Below are 20,147 nucleotides of genomic sequence, written 5' to 3' on the forward strand. Positions count from 1 at the left end.
ATCCTCTCTCTCGCCTTTGATACAAGATATCTGGCGTTCATCACAAAGTATTAGAAGGAAAGAAGAAGCCCAGGCAAGAGTTACCTCATTATCCAGCAGCTGCTTTTCCTTGGAAAACTCTTCGCTCATCGCGCTTAGCTTGGCGAGGAGCGACTTGGTCTCCGATGCGTAGCCATCTCGCTGCTGGGCCTCGCTCTCCTGCATTCGCGAGATCGTCTTCTCCTGCTCAGAAATGAGTCGAGCTGCTTCGTCCAGTTTTTCCTCCAGAGAGCTCGCCACACCTTGGACCTTCGCGAGCTCTGCTTGAAAGTGTGATGCCATAGCCTCGGCTTCCTTCTCGAGCTCTTGCACCTTCTTACTTTCAGCGTCTTTGGATATCGCAGCCTCTTGTTTGGTGGCCTCGAGCACTTCCTCCCTATTAGCCAGCTTCTCCGCCAGCTTCTCGATGGTACTCTCGAGAGCGGCGATCTTCTCCGCTGCGGCTCTCTGGCTCTCCCCTGCGTCAGCCTGATGCTTTACGGTAGCTTCTTCTGCGCTCGAAAGCTTGCCTCGCAGTTCTGCCTCGGCTTGGAAAGCCGACTTGAGAGTCTCCTCTTGGCCAGCCAAGGTCTCTTTCAAAGCTGTCAGCTTGGAGTTCACAGCGAGAGCTCCTTCTCTCTTTCCGAGGCCACCTTTTCTCGTTCGCCTGCTGTTGCCTCGTGCATTGCTGAAGTTTCTTCTGCGAGCTTGAGCTGTTGACGTAGCTCCGCCTCGGTGTCAACAGCCGCCTTCAGAGTTTCTTCCTGGCTTGCCAGAACCTTCTCTAGAGATGCCAGTTTCGAATGTAAACTCGACATCTCCTCCCCCAGCTCCGCAACCTTCTTGTTGGAGACGTTGGCGAGCTCTTCGTAATGCGCCGATTTGCTCTCGGCAGCTTCGACGCTCCCTTGAAGTGTCACATGCATTTGACGAGAGCTCTCCACAACTCCTTCGAGCTCGGAAGCCTTTGCCGCGTGAGTGGAAAGTTCTGCCTGGATTTTACGCAGCTCTCGAGGTATGGTTCAAGCAAATAAGAGAAACACTTGGAATCTTTTAGAGCAGATCGAGGACAAACTTGCAAGCTTGGAAGTAAGATCGATTAGAGAACGAAAAGGATAGAAGAGAGAGAGAGATTTTAAAACCTCTGATCATTCCGGACAAAGCGTCTGGACAAAAGAAACACTGACAGAATCTACTAACAATCGTCGAGAAAGCAGCGAGATTCTCTTCGCAGTACGCACCTAAAAACTCGAGATTCAAGGGGTTTGTCTCTTTTTCAACCTTATTGAAGCGGCAGGGGATTTTTAATCTTTTGTTCACAGATTTTCACAGTGACTCTTGTCCCCCGTATCGCGTCTGTCCGCCAGCTTCACTGTTTTCTTTCCCGAGAGCACCGCTTCTCTTCAGGCGAACCCCGTGACAAGTCTAGGATTTACAAACGTAGAACATATGAGGAGAATATATGGTCAAATAATTTCTTAGTAATTAATCTAATCTTTACGTTTAGAGCTCACGAGACATTTCGAGTTTTCGTGTGTTGTGGCAGTAAGAACCTCAACTCGTGATAACGCGTGATTACCAAGGCAAAGAGATTGAAACCTTCTATGCTTCTTTCTTTGGATCTCGATCTCCTAATCGCCACTATATAGGTATCTTGGTCTGTTTACATGTGACCATGGTTTTAAGTGTAAAGATTGCTCCAGAGTGAAAAAAAGGGGAGCATGTGATCTGGCTCTCGTTTACTTGGGCAAAGTCATTTGCAACACTATCAAACTAGTGACAGATGCAATATGGCCTCCACCTCAATCTTACTCGCTTTAGCTTACCAAGTAAAAATACGGATGCAAACTTTGCATGCGCGCACACAGATTGATTTATATATATATGCAATGTGCTTCTTCCAGCCTTGCTGTTGTGCACAACTCTCATTGCCCATGCAAACATCAATAAAAATTTCCCAGAAGCATGGCAACCGAACATGCCCCTCACCATTGTAGATATATTATATTTTTTATTATTATCTATACTATTGTAGACTATTTTGCAAGTTGGCAACAAGTATATAAATACAGTTTTTACATAAATAAATAAATAAATTGCTATGCGTCAACACTTGGTTTGCTTAATAGTAGTGTTATTCTTACTTATTAATCCAATTCATCAAATAAAGCTTATAATTATAAGCATGTTTGTAATTTATAAAAAAAAGATTAATCTTATTGCATTAGATGATAGAATAAAAAAGGATATAATAGAAAGGGTTTAAGAAAGTTTATAAATTATTAATATGTTAAATACAAGATTAATCTAAATGATGGTAGAATATCCTAGAATATCCTGGAATATCAAAGTATATTCTAAGTATATTCACTACCATCCCCTATAGGTTTGCTTAACCAAACCAAAAATAAGAAACAAATTCAACTTTCCAAACTTTTATCATCAAATTTAAAGTTAGATATTTTGATTTATTTTTATTTATATTTAAAAATTAAAATCTATCAAATTACTAGATTTATAGCATTTTTAATTCAAGTCTTTTTTTTACATATGTTTATCAGAATATAATTGTGTGGAAAACATTAAAAAAAAGTATTCATTTACTAATTCTACTAGTAGTACTACTGTATCTCCTCAATATTCAAGAAGAGCACTATTTTGCTATCTGTTATAGAGGTCAAAAATAAATATCCAACTTCTTACTGAAGCTCATATAGCACTTATTAATCGTTTTGAGAATCATCAAAGAACCCCTCAAACTTATGTTGAAAATACGATTATGCTTCACAATGTTAATTGACAGAATACATTCATTTACGCATTTAATGATTTATGGGATAACTGTCTTTAAAATGTCAACCCCGTTTCGACTGCATCCTGATGGACCAAGCAATCACGCATCCAGAGTGCTCAGTTCGAGTCAGCATTCACTCCAAACGGGGTTGGTATACTTAAGGTTAAAAAAAGAATATATATGAAATTTGAATTTGTATGCCACCTTTATTTAAGCCCTTATATATAGTTGCCAATTTTTCAGAATTTCTGGTTTTCTTAAGTAAACTTGTAGGGGTAATGAATATATCTAGAATATACTTGAATTTTCTGGGATATTCTACCATTTAACAGTTGTTATTAATTTATATTTAATCTTGAATTTATAATTTATAAACACTTCTATAAATTATAAATTTTCCTAAGCAGTTCCTAGTATATTCTAATTTATTCTACTATTTAATGGTTGATATATAAATAAATTATAAAATTCCATTTGATCAACTAGATTAAAAAGTTTCTATGCGTTGCATGTAGCAACACTTGGTTTGCTTAATATTATTACTTATTAATCCAATTGATCAAATAAAGTTTATAATTATAAGCATGTTTGTAATTTATATATACAAGATTAATTTTATTGCATATCAACCATTAGATGGTAGAATAAAAAAGAATATACTAGAAAAGGTTTAAGAAAGTTTATAAATTATAAATATGTTTATAAATTATAAGTACAAGATTAATCTAAATGAATAACAACCGTTAGATGGTAGAATATCCTAAAATATCCAAACATATTCTAGGTATATCCACTACCATCCCAGTCCCCCTATAGGTTTGCTTAAGCAAACCAAAACTTTGTTGTGCATTGCATGCAGGAAAGCTTGGTTTGCTTAATAATAGTGCTTATTACTTATAAATTATATTGATCAATTGGAAGGTTATGATTATAACATGTTTATAATTTATAAACACAAGATTAAATATCAACTTTCAGAATAAACTAGAATATGCTAAAAAGTGTTTAGGAATGTTTATAAATTATAAATACATGATTAATTTAAATGAATAACAACCACTAGAGAGTAGAATATCCCAGAGTATCCAAGAATATTCTAAGTCTATTCACTATCACTATGCAAACCAGGAATAATACTATTATTAAGAAAATCAAATATTGCTGCATGCAACACAGTATATTTACAAATTAGGAGTTTTTGCTGAACATGGGCATTTGATGCGAGGGAGGACCAAATTTCTCACCCAAGGATTTTCCATGACTGGTTTGTAGGACTGACTAGAACACCCTTGTCGTCAGGCATTTCTGCCGCCTATCCTCAAGCACCACCATGCTAGATGGATTGCTGGAGCACACTGCCAGCATTTGCCAGGCACATCAAATCTTCTACCTGGTCAGCCTGAGGGCAAGGACTGGAGTTACTCTACTTCCTTCTAACTGTAAGAAATCTTTGGTGATCCATTCTAGTTCTCCAATTTTGAACTTTATCCAAAAGTAAAATAAGGATTATAAACATAGCTGATTATGTTATGTTAGAATATACTCAAACCACAAACCAAAATATTGCTTAATTTGTTTATGCTAACTTGGATATATTCTAAGTATATGCTCTCTAGATCCATATTCTCCCAAATGACCTAGAAAACATGAGAGTGTTGCTCCCCTATCGTGGTGTTGGTAGGGACAGGGCAAAAGTATGTTGTACTACTGGTAGAAGTCACACATTCCAAGTCTGGATGCCGTTAATTACGTTCTAGGGTGATGAGTTTATTTTCAATGTTCTTGCTCCTTGTTCTCTCATTCTCTTCTTCAGTTGTCCCAGTGGTCTCATGCCTCCAGCAAGACCCTCCAAAAACATGTATTATTGACAAGTAGAAACGATTGTAATAGCATAACTAGCATTTTAGTGACTAGCTTTGTTGTCAAGTTTCCATGTTTTTCTTGCACCCACAAGAGACCCGGATAGTGACCACTGGCAATACCATTGCACCAATCTTCCCTTTTGTTACATTACAAGAGCACTAAAGGTCGTGATTATGTGCTTTTGGAAAGTTTGATCTCCTTGAAAAAAGAGTAGTTTAGTTTTTTTGGCAAATTCGCTACACATACTCTCCTAACCGCTCAGTCTTCGCTTGCCAAAATTCCTCTCAGATCGCTGTGTCTTTGCTTGAGTTCTACCTCCCGAAATTCCTCTGAGCTCCTCATAAATGTTGGCAAGTAGATTGCAATCGGAACTTTAAACATAGAATATCTAAAATTGAAGCGACAGTGGTTGCCTCCTCCGTGAGAAGCCGCCTTGAGAACCCTAGTATCACAATCTCTGTAGATCTGTGACAAGAAGGGAAATCCATTTCTGAAGAGGAGAAAACTAAGAAGTGTTTCTTACCTCGTCAAGTTCTTCTCTGTTTGGCTCCGGCAGACGAGTCTTCGATCATTTCCTGGAGACCAGGAATAAGAGTTTGTCTCACAAGTCACCATATGAGCACTCGTGACTCCTTTCAGCTCCGTCCGAAAGAAGAGTTCCAAAGCTATAGCCATGCCATCTTCTAAAGCACGGAGTTTGACAAGTTTGCCTATCCAAACTAGCGCAAGCTTTCAACGCAGCCACAAAGGTGAGAAAACCCCGGATCGTTCCATGAATGGAAACAGCTCGACTCGAGAACCAAGCATCAAACTGTTCCATGACACAGTCGAAAAATCCAGTGCCCTGTCGAACACTCCGCGAGCGTGCACACTCGGCACGGGCTCGGCACACATGCGAATCAAAACCGCTCGGATTTTCACCGACTCAAACTTGATCACGCGTTTCTTCTCAGTCGCGTCATCCAGTACGCTATGCATACCTGGCTTCTCGACAGACTCTTTCCTTCTTGCCCTCTGCGATGTGGATGCCGCATGCCTTGATCGCGCTCTGGACTACCTTAAACCGCACAGGATTAGTGGGAATCTACGTTGTTTAAGCTAACCCAGCCTTTACTTTAGTGCACATATAAATAAGATCCAGTCCTTTAGGGTCATACGAGCTATGGCGAGAGCAAGCAAGAGAAGTAGAGAAGACGATGGTATCATGGTGCTGAAAAAGAAGCGTCGACTGAGAAGCGAGAGGGCTTGCAAGCTCACGGCCCAAGAGGTGAGGGATCAAAACTTGTACGGCGTGTGGGAGCACCACGACCTTCCGGACAACGTGTACCAGTGCCCAAGGTGCCAATCTTACAACACGCGGTTCGATTACTACAACAACGAGAAGAGTACTGGCAAGCGCGACCAGCCGCGCTACGCTTGTAGGTCGTGCAAGGGAAAATGGACACAAGGTGGCAAGGTAAGGGACGTATCGCTATCGCCCACTGGTGGAAATAAGAGAACTTTAAAGAGCCATGGGGGAGACAAGATCACTCCAGTCGTCCAGGAAGAATTTGTAGGCGAATCATCTCAAGTTATGGGTGATTGTGTTGCGGGTTTTGATCAAACTACTTATTGGGAGCAAGGTCATGGTCTGGGTGATTGTGCCCAACCTTTATCTCACGAGGCTTTTGATCAAAACAGTTGTTGGGAGCTTCTGCCAGCCTTGGGTCAAGGACCTGTTGGTGACTGTGTGCAAGAAGTGTTTGCTCAAGCTAGCGAGCTTGGCGATGGAGTGTTTGCTGATCAAGTTAGTCAGGAGTTTGTTGGTGGGGTTCAAGGTGGAGATGTGCAAACCAATTGCTGGGGACAACCTCAAGAATTCAACGATGTGTTTCTTGATATTGAGGGATTTCTGGCAGACCTGCCAGAAATACAGGCTTGCTGATTCATGGAAATTTTTGTCAAAAGAATTTATAGTTGGATCCCAGGGTTTCCAGATTTGTTTGACCAGCCTTAGGTCAAGGGCCTGTTGGTGATTGTGTGCAAGAAGTGTTTGCTCAAACTAGCGAGCTTGGCGATGGAGTGTTTGCTGATCAAGTTAGTCAGGAGTTTGTTGGTGGGGTTCAAGGTGGAGATGTGCAAACCAACTGCTGGGGGCAACCTCAAGAATTCAACGATGTGTTTCTTGATATTGAGGGATTTCTGGCAGACCTGCCAGAAATACAGGCTTGCTGATTCATGGAAATTTTTGTGTCAAGAATTTATAGTTGGATCCCAGGGTTTCCAGATTTGTTTGATGAATAGAAGCCTACATAGTATTATATTTCAATCTATATGTCAAATATATGAAAAGCCGCAAAGATAAGAAAAAATATATACTTTTTCTTTCTCCTCTTTCTCAAAATAGTTTCCTGTCCACCAGTAAGCCGACGACGAAGGAGCTCACAGAAACCTATGGAAATGCCTATAGATAGATCTTGAGCTTCACCAGTTTTCTATCATCAACCTTTAGCGCCTTGATTGTATTTACAGCCAAACCATTTGCCATACATTACCTTAAACCGCACAGGATTAGTGGGAATCTACGCTGTTTAAGCTAACCCAGCCTTTACTTTAGTGCATATATATATATAAATAAGGTCAAGTCCTTTAGGGTCGTACGAGCTATGGCGAGAGCAAGCAAGAGAAGTAGAGAAGACGATGGTATCACGGTGCTGACAAAGAAGCGTCGACTGAGAAGCGAGAGGGCTTGCAAGCTCACGGCCGAGGAGGTGAGGGATCAAAACTTGTATGGCGTGTGGGAGCACCACGACCTTCCGGACAACGTGTACCAGTGCCCAAGGTGCCAATCTTACAACACGTGGTTCGATTACTACAACAACGAGAAGAGTACTGGCAAGCGCGACCAGCCGCGTTACATTTGTAGGTCGTGCAAGGGAAAATGGACACAAGGTGGCAAGGTAAGGGACGTATCGCTATCGCCCACGGGTGGAAATAAGAGAAAATCCAAAGCTTTAAGGAGCCATGAGGGAGGGGGTGCGTGTGACAAGGTCACTCCAGTCGTCCAAGAAGAATTTATAGGCGAATCATCGGGTCCAGGAGAGGAGGGTTTTGATCAAACTATTTGTTGGGAGCAAGTTGGTGATTGTGCTCAACCTTTCTCACATGAAACTTTTGATCAAATCAGTTGTTGGGAGCTTCTACCAGCCTTAGGTCAAGGGCCTGTTGGTGATTGTGTGCAAGAAGTGTTTGCTCAAACTAGCGAGCTTGGCGATGGAGTGTTTGCTGATCAAGTTAGTCAGGAGTTTGTTGGTGGGGTTCAAGGTGGAGATGTGCAAACCAATTGCTGGGGGCAACCTCAAGAATTCAACGATGTGTTTCTTGATATTGAGGGATTTCTGGCAGACCTGCCAGAAATACAAGCTTGCTGAGTTGGATCCCAATGTTTCCAGAGAGTTTGATAAATAGAATATTCACAAAGCTTACATAGAATTATATTTCAATCTGTATTTAAGAATACGAAAAAAATCCAAGCTCGGAAGAGTTTGACGACGAGAGAGGCCTTGTTCATGGCGAGAGCCAAGCTTTCCAGCTCCAGCTCGAAGATCTCGTCAGGGATGGCGCCGGAGAAGTTGTTGCTGCTCAAGTCGATGGTGCAGAGGTTGAAGCATCCTCCCAAGGTTGGCGGAAGAGCTCCCTGGAGATTGTTGTAGTGGAGGTAGAGCCTCTGGAGCGCCTTCATGGACCAGATCGTTCTCTGCGAGGTTGAGCTCCTGGAGCTCCGGAAAGCCGGTCACGATCCACGGCGGCGGAGTTACCAGGCAAGCGAAGAACTTCCAGCCGCGACAAGCTCTGGAAGGACGGGATTTCTCCGGACAGGCGCCCAAGACGAAGACTCCCATAAAATCTACTACCTCTTTCACCAGCTCCACAAACAGTGAGTCCTCAAATCTCTCGTTGAAAGCCATGGAACTTTGGAAAGCTCTAAGAATTCTTGATTCTTCCACTCTCTTTGTAGAAAAGAACTCCAAGGTTCCTACCTTTCTCGTCATTCTCCAGTGTGGACCATATGAAGCCCACGCCAAATCCTTGGAACCATAAGAAAACATGCTTGGCAACTGCGATCTTTGCAAAATTGGTGTCATAAGTGGAGATAAAAGCTTTTGCTGCATCTGGAGAGGACAACACCAAGTTTGATGCTCATGATGGGACCAAATCTTTCAGAGAGCTTGGACAGGGATTTGTAAGAGTGAGTTCCCAGCAAATGCAAATGCCCAATAAGTGGAATTCCTGGTGGAAGATTTCTTCTTGTGGCATTCCACCACCAAGCAAGCAAAAAGGAAGAGATGCCAAGAATGAGATTGTATATATGGAAAAATGATTCGATGGAATCTGCCAACACGCCAGCCGTTTGATGGACCTTTGTTTAAGAGCCCTAAAACCAACGGCTGGCTTTTGTTTGGTGCTTACTTGTTTTTTCCCTTGGCGAGTTTTAGGGCGGCGATGGGGAGCTAGGGCATGGGCTTGATCCGGAGCGGCTTCTCTTTCACTCTGGGGACGCTGTTTGGGATCTATCTCGCGCAGAATTACAACATCCCGAACGTTCAGGGGATCGTCAACGTCGGCCTCGTCATGGCGAAGCAAATCGAGCGGGCGTACAGGAAGCGCGGCAAGGACGAAGAAGACGACTACTGAGATCGTTCACATTCCAGGTATTTTAGGAGATAGAGGAAGAATTCGTGAAGAAAGAGGCCGAGGCCGATCGATCAGGCAGGAGGAAAAAGAGGGAAAAAAATTCTCTTTTGGAAAGCTAGAAAGAGAAGCAAATATCTTTCTTGGAGATGGAGGGAAAGGTCGAGCAGGCTTTGCGGCGTCCCACTCCATTCCAGGTCTTCGTCCGGGAATTGAAGCAGAAGAAGGTGGAGATGACGAGCACTGTGATCGCGCTGATGTGCATTGTTTTCTCGAGCAAGCTGGTGAGCTTGAAGAACGAGAGGAACGCTTTCGACAGCGAGCACGAGGAGAGGATGGAAAATCTGAGGGAGGATAACAGGAAGCTGAGGGAGAAGCTGGGGGCAGTGAGCGAGCGAGTGATGCAAGAGGCGAGCAAGCAGCAGGGCAGAAAGATTGAACCGTTGTCTACGCGGATCGATGCCATATTTGAGGAGCTCAACTTGGTTCCTTCGGCTGGTTCTGCTGCTGCTACTGCTACCACGGATCCTTCCAAAGGTAAGCTTTTTCGTGTTCTTTCTCTTTGCTTGCGTTTTTGGTTCCTTTTTTTCATTGTTCTTCCAAATCGTGGATGATTTGCTTGCCTCCATCCTTTGTTTTGATTTCTGTTCTTCCAAATCTCCAAGTTCTTGGATGCTTTGCTTCCATCCTTTGTTTTAATTTGTCACTGTTCTCCAAATCTCTTTGGTTTCGAAGTTTCTTCTTTTTGGTTATCTCATAGCTCTTTGTGATTTCAGATAATAGCAAACCATCTGGAAAGTTTTTTGTGTGAAAGAATCGACAGAGCTGCGAAAGATTTTTCTGTTTGGGCGAGAGCAAGAACTTTGAGGAATCAAAATCATTTTTTCTTCTGGTCTCTTTGTGTGATCAGGCACCATGTTTCTCAAGCCATCACGCTGGCGATTCAGGCCAATAGGGAAACAAAATCAAACATCATTTCACACGATTGTTCTATCGGCAATCCTACCAGAGCGAGGAACAGAGAAGAGAAAAATGGATTCGCCGCTCGCAGACATTGGATTGCCTAGGATTCCATCTCGGCCGGGTGAAATGAGAGGCACTAGCAGGAAATCGCCGAGTCCTCCTTTGGAATCGGCCCACAAATCGGCAAAATGTCAAGAGCAAGCTTGAAAGGAGATTCTAGACAGAAAATCCTTCTCAAAATGCTCCCGATCGATCGCTCTTCGCTCCCAACGGATCAGCAAAGCCACGGGAAAGCGCTGCAACGTGATCATTGAAGAGCGTTGCTAGAAACCCTAGCTATGGCTGCGCGATTTAGGGCTCGTCTTCTAGTATTATTCTGGAAGAACCCTAATTTCAGAGAGAGGAACGAAGCTCGATGGGCGGGAAGCTCTCTTCCAGCGACAGGAGCTCCCGAAAGGAGACGCGCTTGATCCATCGCAGCTCTCCACTCAGGTACATCCGCCGCGCCTCGGATCTTCTCAGCTTGCCGGATGTCGTCTTGGGAATGGATCGCGGCGAAACGAGCACGATCGTCCAGACCGGGGCTTCGTGCTTGCTGAGAATCTCGACGAAGATCCTCGACGCGATCGCCTGCGCGTCTGGAGTGGCGATCGATCCACTGGCGGTCTCGGCGATCAAGACGATGTTCTCACCTCGGGCTTGGAATATGACCGCGCAACCAGGCCGGAGGAGTGGAGAGAATGAGAATGCGGTGGATTCCAGGTACTGTGGATGGATCTTTCTCCTCCCTCCGTCCAGCAGCAGCTGATCTTTGATTCTTCCAGTGATGAACAAGAATCCATGGGAGATGACTCCAGTGTCGCCGGTGCGAAGGAAGAAAGCCCTGGATCCATGGATTTTGGCCTGGAATGTCTGCGATGACAATGCTGGATCGTTCACATAGCCGCTTCCCATGCTTGGAGAGGAAATCCACACCTCGCCTTCCTCTCCATCAGGTACTTCTTTGCTTGTCCCTGGATCCACGACTCTGAGATTCATCTCTTGCAGATCATCGTGCGCGCTTGAGATCTTTCCGCTGGGAAGAAGGTCTTGGTACACTGGAAAGTCACCGGATTTCTTCCATGCCGTGCACACAAACGTGGAGTTCTCGGCCAGCCCGTAAGAAGGTGCTATGGAATCCTTTCTCAGTCCGAATCTAGAGAAGCTCTTGAGGAAACTATTCACGCTTGCTGCCAGGATGGGCTCGTTGACGAGAATCAAGCTCTCGAGGTGTGACAAATCCAGTTGCAAATGCCGAGCTTTGGGATCTGGAAATGAGTTATCCTGGACGAGTTTGGATTCTACCAGAGGGAGAGCAAATGCGGGCACCACGGTACAGGTAGCTTTGAATTTGGAGAGCATCTCCAGCCATAGCCATGGCCTTTTAGAGAAGGAAAATGGCGAGCTAAGGAAGCTTGTTGCCCCGCAGGTGATGGTGAGAAGGATGAACATGAGGCCACAGTCGTGATACAGTGGAAGCCACGAGACGATGATGCTGGACGGCTGGAGGTCGTAAGCTCTTCTAGCCGCTCGAGCGTTGTGCGCTGCCGCTCCAGCGGAGATCATCACCGGTTTTGGAGCGCCAGTCGATCCGGAAGTATACTGGATCAGGAACAAATCCTCCGCTCTGGAAAGCCTCACGTAAGAATCATCGTCGACTGACTCCAAACTGACACTGTGGATCTTGTCTGGCTCCAGTGCTATCCAGCGCAGGTTGAAGTACGCGGCGATGGCTTTTGCGGACGATCCATCAAGTTGCGCGCTCAACGATTTCGGAGAAATAAATGCCACTGGTGAGGCCTCTAGAATGACTTCCATGATATCCTTACCGCTCTTGGTTTTGTTAGAAGAAGCCGACGGTGGCACGAGTGGGATTACAGCGATCCCCGCTCGCTGGCAGCCGAAGATAACAGAGATGAAATCGAGGCCTGGTGGATAGAGCAAGACTACACGGTCGCCACGCTTAAGACCCTCGACATGGATCAGCCAGCTTGAGGTAGCGGCAGCGAGAGAATCCAGAAGACCGTATGTCAAGACAGCCGGCTCTTCCTCTTCGCTGGACTCGTCGATCCACACGAAAGCCGGCTTGCTGTGGAAGGCTGCTTGCCGGGACCAGATTGAGAGGCAGTGATCAACGACTGGGCAGTCGGGGAAGATGGGATCATAGTTGAGCTCCATGGGAGGTTGTCGCCGAGGAAAGAAGCATGGAGTTTTATATGAAGATATGTTTTAAAGTCCGGCCAGACGAGGAACTCCCGAGAGCATATCTTTTGATCCACCTTGTTAGAAACGAGCAAGAAGAAAATGCCATGGTGGAACCCTGTTGCTTGCACTCTTTAACAAAATATATAGATATGATTTTCTTTTCGCACCATACTTCAATCAAAAGTGAGTCCTCTAATCTTATCTTTAGATTAAAGTTTTAGATGTATGGATATAATATGCTAATTACTCATTTTTTGTGTTCCTGTTGGTTCTTGAAAAATATTACAAAGTTTGATGTTAAAAACCAGTTAAAGTTTTTGTAGATAGGCTTATTCCTTTTATTTTACTTTAACTCTTTCCTTTCTTCCTGCCTTCATACCTTTTTGTTAACATCTATGTTTGCATTTATATTGTTGATTGAGTGCTGGCCTGTGCTTCCTCCAAATCTTGTTCATTCTCCTTTTAAATTTGTTTTCCAACTGCCTATGTTTAAGTTCATGCAAGAAATTTAAAAGCCATGCAATTTTACAGTCTTAATGCCCAGCTCCTCCCTGATCGCCCTAACTAATTTGGAAGCACACGAACGTTTGTACAAAACCAGCTGCCATTTGAACCCACGATTGTGGTTGCCACATGGATTAGAGATCTGAAAGGGGTTTACAACACTACCATTAATGGTAGAAGAAATTATTTTGATGTGCTGCAGCAATTCAAATTTAGCTTTTGTAAATGTTGTGGCTCTAGACAAGTTCATATTGCTTGCAAACACTTGCTTGAGGCTGCAAAATGTACTAGACAAAATTGTGACATGTGACACATGTATGGTTAGGTGTAGTGTTATGGTGTAACGCAAAAAGACAGAGATCTAGTTGCTCTAGACTATGCTATACCACTTCTTGAGATTCCTCACCACCCAACCACCCCTGAGTTACCTCAAAAGCTCCACTATGCCGTTACTCCACTATGAGCCCTAGGGTAAGTTAAGTCAATATACCTTGAGCCTCCCTTTGACTGATGTTGACCATGTGGTCAAAGCTAGTGCCTAACAATTCTTCCCTGCCGTCCCAAGGACGAGTTGTACACCTTTTCTGGGGAATCCTGCTCAAGCTCTTGGTTCATCTCCCACAGCCGTATACATCAAGAAGGCATTGGGCCCGTCACTCCGAGATAGTACACCTGGATGAATTTTCATTGTAGCTGGTAACCGCACCTGATAAGCCACTTTACTAATGTGCTTTAGCACTTCATATAGACTACCATATTGATGGGAAAGTTTATCACTCTTCCCTGTCCATAAAGGCACCAAGGTGTTCTGCCGCTCACTTGACGGAAAGATCACTTACACAAAGACGAAATCACCCACTTTATATTCCTAGAATTGTTGATGCTTATTAGCAAACTTCTCCACTCTATCCTAAGTTGTCTGTAAATTTTGCTTGCACACCACTAGAATCTCATCAAGTTCTATGGCCAAATTAGTTGCCCCAGAATCAAGCTTATCTTGAATGTCCTTACTTAAATGCAATCCTAACTCCACTGCTATTCAGGGATGCCTTCCAAACATGGCAAAATAAGGGCTTAACTTGGTTCCACTGTGTTTATTATTGTTATAAGCGAATTGCACCAACAAAGGATATAGATCCCATTGTCCTTGCCTTTGACCAACACTAAAAAATAGCATATCTTCCACCACCTGATTCACACACTTGGTTTGCCCATTTCTCTGAAGATGATCTTCTCTCGAGAGTTTTAAAGTCACTTGCATAGCCTTCACAAAGCTCTTCCAAAATCCATTTTGAACTTTGAATCTTGATCACTAATGATGTCCTCTGGCAAACTAAAATCAGGAAAAACCTTCTCCAAATAAACTGCAGCTAATTATGAGGCAGTGACAGTCTTTTGAAGAGCCAACAACCGCACATATTTTGTCAACCAATCTATGATGACCCATACTTGCTCCTTTTGCCTCTGTTGCATAGCAAACAAGTGATGAAGTCTATAGAAATATTACACCAATGGTTTTGAAGAATAGGTAAAGGTTGCAAAAGTCCCCTCGGCTTCTCCCATGTCACTTTAACCTGCTGACAGAGCTCGCATGATTTACAATACTTGAGAATATCAGCTTTCATATTCCTCCAATAAAAATTATGCCTAATCAACTCATATGTCTTCTTCCCCACAAAATGACCAGCCTCTTGGGCGGTTATGATAGTGGAATAAAACTTGAGTAATTAATACATCCACCTATGACAAATATACATAACTATTGTAGTAGAAAATCCCATCCACCAATGAGAAAGGGGCTTCCATTGGGTCTCACAAAGAGGCCACCTCAACATCTTGAGCTTGAGCACGCTCAACCAACTGCCAAACTTGCTGACCACTTTACTCAAATGATGATAAAACTTTGTTTGTAATGCCGTCACTTGACGAACACGAGATAAAGCATCTGCCACCACATTTGATTTTCCCGGACAATACTCAATAGGAAACTCCCCAAACTCTATGAGTTTGACCATCAAACGAGCTTGCCTAGTGTTCAACTCTTGTGTAAAATGATACACAAGTGGTTTGTGATTCGTCAACACCATGAATACTGCACTATAAAGATAGTGCTGCCACGTCTGTAAAGCATGAATAATAGAAAGTAACTCTTACTCATATGTGGAATAGCATTGCTCTATGGGATTCAAAATTCGACTCTCATATATAATAGGCTGTTCCTCTTGTATGAGAACTCCTCCCAGTACATAACCACTTGCATTGTATGTCACCTCGTAAGGTTTTGATGAATCAGCAATGCAAAGCACTAGAGCCTTGTTCAACAATCGTTTCAGCGCCACAAAACTCTCTTCTTGTGGCTTCTTCCACTTGAAAGGCATGTTCTTGCAAACAACCATTTCAAAGGAATAGCCACCTCCACAAACTTATGCTGGAAACTTCAGTAGTAGTTAGCCCATACCAAGAAAACTACGTAACTTGGCCACTATAGTTGGTGTAGGCCAATTTTCCACCATAACCACCTTCCTTAGATCTGTCTTGACACCTTTAGATGTCACAATATGGCTTAAATATTCCACCTCCAATTGTGCAAACTCACATTTGCTCTTCTTCGCATAAAATTTGCTATCATAGAGTAACAAAAGAACCTTGCGTAAATGCACCTTATGCTCTTCCATATTCTTGCTAAAAACAAGAATATTGTCCAAAAAAATCTCCACAAACTCATGAAGATAATGCCCAAATACCTCCACTATTAACCGAGTAAATGTGGCTAATGCATTTGTCAAACCAAATATCATAACTGTAAACTCAAAATGTCTGAAGTTTGTGTTGAATGCCATCTTGGAGATAGATGAATCAGCCATTGCAATTTGATGATATCCACTCCTCAAATTAATTTTAGTAAACACTCGTGCTTCACTAAGTTTATCTAAGATATCATCCACATATAGCATCGGCATCTTATCCTTCATTGTCTTTTTGTTCAAGGCACGGTAGTCAATACATATCCATATTGAACTGTTATTTTTCTTCATAAGCAAGACTGGAGCACCAAAGGAGACTTACTTGGCTAAATAAATCCAAACTCAAATAACTCCTTAACCTGTTATTGAACTTTTTGCTCCTCCACATAACTTAACCAAAATGGACGCTAATAAATTGGCCGCGTCCCCAGCTCCAACATAATCCCATGCTTCACACTTCGTAATGGAGGCAACATATGAGGAAGTTCAGATGAAAAAACATCAGAAAACTCATCAAGTACATCCTGTACTATTGCTTCTCCCCCGCACGTGCCTTGGTCCCCCAAGTCATGAACAAACAACAAGTAACTCGAAAGTGCTTTTCCATTACGACAAGCCTGCTTCAAAGATATAGTGGAGAGCATAACAACTAGAGGTTGAACTCCCTCTCTAAACCATAGATCTTTAAAGCCATCGTATTCTAGCAAGACATGTTTAATACTCCACTTTATCTCCAGATCCACCTTCACCAACCATAGCATCCTAAGAATGAGATCCACATAATGGATATTCACAAGAGAAAAAGTCTCCACAAGTGTGGTTTTGCCAACTAACACTTTTAGCTTCTTTACACAAGCATCGAAATGCTGAGCAAAGGTAGTTGCACCTTCCATTGTGTATGGAGGAACTCCATGTGTGACCAGGCCATGCTCCACAATGTAAGCGACTAAATTTTCCAGTCTACTTTAGTCACTTAACCACACCTCTGACCACTTGGAGGAGTCTCATTCGCAACCTCTATAAGTCCAATCCAGGACTTGGGACTTGCTAGCCCCGAGAATGGCATCCCTACCACTCAACATTTGCACTTGGTCCAAGTGCTCCACGTGTCCGATCCCGTGACCGACACTCAAAGGTACCACCGACATAGCAGCCCGTTACGCTAAGGCCATGCCCAATCACCTTTGCTACACTGGTAGTCCAATACCATTTGCATCACCGTCTTGGCTCTCCAAGACTAGGCAAACCTTCCATGAGTGGTCATCTCAGATCCACTCCTTAGCATCCTTAGGATGCCCACCGACCTGGGGAATCACCTTCCCCAAAGTCCCTTTGTTAGTTCCTACCAAGTCCCTTTCTGCCCCTGGCCGTGTTTGCCAACACTGCCACTGGATCGAGGCCCACAGGCCCGACCACTAAGTCCCATGGTCCTCTGGGACTTCCTCACCACACAACTGTGTCCTTGGTCACTACCCCAGAGGACTGCTCCTCTTCCTTTCCACAGTCTAGGCCTTTGGGACAACATTTCGGAACACCGTGGCCTTACGCGAGCCACCTGGGTACTCTCCCCGCCTTTCGCCTTTAGGTGCTCTAGCCATGGGCTTAGAGCGAGGTTCCGTTGAGCCACGCCTGGTATCCAAGTAGGTAGTGCCACCCACACTTGGACTGGGAGCATCGGCCAGTCGATCTCCCGGGGGAACTAGAGCCGGCTCTTGAACACTTCACCAAGCTACCCCGCTTGTCGGTCCGTATTCACTCTAGTCTTGGACTTCCCAGTGGTCAATTCCTCACCCAACACTGGGTCTGGCCTTCCTGGGCCAAACTGGCCTTTCCTGGCCAAACTGGCTCCACTGCAGTCCTCCCCCTTACTATACTTTTGGAGCTCACCAAACCCCCCAGGGTCTGGAAGACGAACGCTTTGGGCTTTCACCCTCTCAGGCTCCGGACTCGGACTCGGACTCGGACTCGGACTCGGACTCGGACTCGGACTCGGATTCGGACTCGGACTCGGGCTCGGGCTCGGTCTCGGCCTCGGCCTCGGTCTCGGTCTCGGTCCCGATCTCGGTCTCGGTCTCGGTCTCGGTCTCAGTCCCGGTCTCGGTCTCGACTTCGGACTCCATCTCGGACTCCATCTCGGACTCCATCTCGGACTCCATCTCGGGTCCATCTCGGACTCCATCTCGGACTCCATTTCGGGTCCATCTCGGGTCCACCTCGGACTCCATCTCGGACTCCATCTCGGACTCCATCTCGGGTCCATCTCGGACTCCATCTCGGACTCCATCTCGGGTCCATCTCGGACTCCACTTCGGACTCCAACTCGGGTCCATCTCGGGTCCACCTCGGACTCCACTTCGGACTCCATCTCGGACTCCATCTCGGGTCCATCTCGGACTCCACTTCGGACTTCAACTCGGGTCCATCTCGGACTCCACTTCGGACTCCAACTCGGGTCCATCTCGGACTCCACTTCGGACTCCAACTCGAGTCCATCTCGGACTCCACTTCGGACTCCAACTCGGGTCCATCTCGGACTCCACTTTGGACTCCAACTCGAGTCCATCTCGGACACTCCCACGTGTCATGTGTTGGTCCTTTTGGGTCCCTTTTTGGAGCCTTGCCTTTTGCTCGCTTCGTGCTCGTTCCTCGAGCACTTCGTTGGGAGTTCCACTCCCGCTCTTGACTTTTCAAGTCGGAGCTTTTGGTCCAAACGTGTTACGCTCGTTTGGCTCTCGCTTCGGCCACTACCATGTGGCGCCCTTCCGGCTCCACTTTGGGGCCTAGGGATTTTGTGTCTCACACACAACAAACTTTGCCAAAACAAAGTTGTTATCTCTCCCACTATCTAGTAAAATCCGCATTGGACCACCATGGAACACGCCCTTCAGCATTAAAGCTGATTCATGAGTATCCTCGAACTCCATCTTGTTCCACACACAGTTGAGTTGACGAGCAACGATCGAAAGCCTCTTCCTCTGACTGGAATGGTCATCTCTGTCATCCTCACATTGCAAAATTTGCAACTTTTTAGTATCTAATTTACTGTTAGTAGAAGATTGACCATTTTTCTTGCTGCTTTACTGCTTATTCTTTAGCTGTGGACAATCAGCCTTGTAGTGTCCAAGCTCGCCGCAATGATGACAACCCTGTCTATAATTCTTTACAAAGAACTTCTGCTTCATGGACCCCTTTGCATTTGAAGTAGTCACCACCAACTTCAACTTGTGATGCTTGTTTCCATCCTTGTATCCATGGCGATCATTACGACAATTCTCGAAAGAAAAACTCCTCGAATGTTTGCAAGACTTGTGCTTGTCATTGTCAAATCGACAAGCCGCATCAAAGAGCTCCTCCAAACTCTTGATAGGCTGAGAATGATGCAAGTATTGCCGCATGCTCTCACTATGAAGGCCATCAATGAAGTAGGATTTGTTCTGATCTGGATCCTTCGTTAGAACACGGCTAATCAAGTGAGTAAGTTTCTCAATATAGTCCCTGAGCATCATTTTCCCTTGTTGGAAATGTCAAAGTTCTGTGCAAGCATTCTTCACGTCGTAGTGAAGGGCAAAATATAAATGCAAAGTAGCCTCAACCTCATCCATGGTAGACATTAGTGGTTTCTTATTTGTAATATGAGACTCCTCAAGCCAATTCCACCATTGAAGACCCACATCATGCAAAACCATTGGAATAGCCACTAAAGCCTCTACATCTAGAGTTCCCCTAGCTTCTTCACATTGACTAGCCAAGCGAGACACTCGTCCATACTACCATCACCAGGAAAAGTTGGAATCTAGAGTCGATCTACCAAGGAAGGTTTACTTGGAGCGCTACCATGTTTAGCCTCAAGTGCCTTAACACGCCCACACATGGTATCCATCATGCCATGCATCTCGTTTTGCATCTCTTGCTGATTTCGATTAAGAGCTCACAGCTCATGAACAACATCTTGAATTGTCCAAATCTTCGCAGCTCCATTAGCACCATCGTCGGCACCACCATTGACAATAGGATTCCAGCGTTTAGCTTGGTCAGCCATTGCAACCAATTGCTCTAATACCAATGTTATGATCCGGCGCAAAAAAACAGAAATCTAATTACCCTAGACTATGCTACGCCACCTCTTGAAGTTCTTTACCACCCAACTACCCCCGAGCTACCTCAAAAGCTCCACTATGCCACCGCTCCATTGTGAGCCCTAGGGTAAGTTAAGTCCCTTACCCTAACATGCCTTAATATACCCTTGAGCCTCCTTTTGACTGACATTGACCATGTGGTCAAAGCTGGTGTCTAATATGTAGGGCATGGAATTCCAGGGCATTCTCCATAGCTGGTGCTCTACTTCT

General features: G+C 44.5%; 2 protein-coding genes and 1 non-coding gene across 3 annotated transcripts; 1 reads left to right on the forward strand and 2 right to left on the reverse strand.

Annotated features, from left to right (window-relative positions):
- Positions 1-9,125: 9,125 nt before the first annotated feature.
- On the forward strand, positions 9,126-10,241 carry LOC9634756. The gene is made up of 2 exons (XM_024684588.1): positions 9,126-9,883; positions 10,123-10,241. The coding sequence occupies exons 1-2, from the start codon at positions 9,496-9,498 to the stop codon at positions 10,155-10,157; spliced, it is 423 nt and encodes a 140-aa protein (XP_024540356.1). The 5' UTR covers positions 9,126-9,495; the 3' UTR covers positions 10,158-10,241.
- Positions 10,237-12,709, reverse strand: LOC9634757 (probable long-chain-fatty-acid--CoA ligase FadD23). The gene has a single exon (XM_002979593.2). The coding sequence runs from the start codon at positions 12,524-12,526 to the stop codon at positions 10,703-10,705; it is 1,824 nt and encodes a 607-aa protein (XP_002979639.1). The 5' UTR covers positions 12,527-12,709; the 3' UTR covers positions 10,237-10,702.
- LOC112349710 lies at positions 10,247-10,329 on the reverse strand. Its single transcript, XR_002993483.1, has one exon. It is a non-coding gene; the product is annotated as a small nucleolar RNA Z102/R77 (small nucleolar RNA).
- Positions 12,710-20,147: the final 7,438 nt, after the last annotated feature.

Source organism: Selaginella moellendorffii, unplaced genomic scaffold, assembly GCF_000143415.4.
Source record: "Selaginella moellendorffii unplaced genomic scaffold, v1.0 SELMOscaffold_41, whole genome shotgun sequence".
Taxonomy (NCBI): domain Eukaryota; kingdom Viridiplantae; phylum Streptophyta; class Lycopodiopsida; order Selaginellales; family Selaginellaceae; genus Selaginella; species Selaginella moellendorffii.

Bases quoted from the DNA above. Each gene is read 5' to 3' on its own strand.
- LOC9634756 (XM_024684588.1), top strand. From the start codon at position 9,496: ATGGAGGGAAAGGTCGAGCAGGCTTTGCGGCGTCCCACTCCATTCCAG. The intron at 9,884-10,122 runs GTAAGCTTTTTC...TTGTGATTTCAG, and splicing joins TACCACGGATCCTTCCAAAG to ATAATAGCAAACCATCTGGA.
- LOC9634757 (XM_002979593.2), bottom strand. From the start codon at position 12,526: ATGGAGCTCAACTATGATCCCATCTTCCCCGACTGCCCAGTCGTTGAT.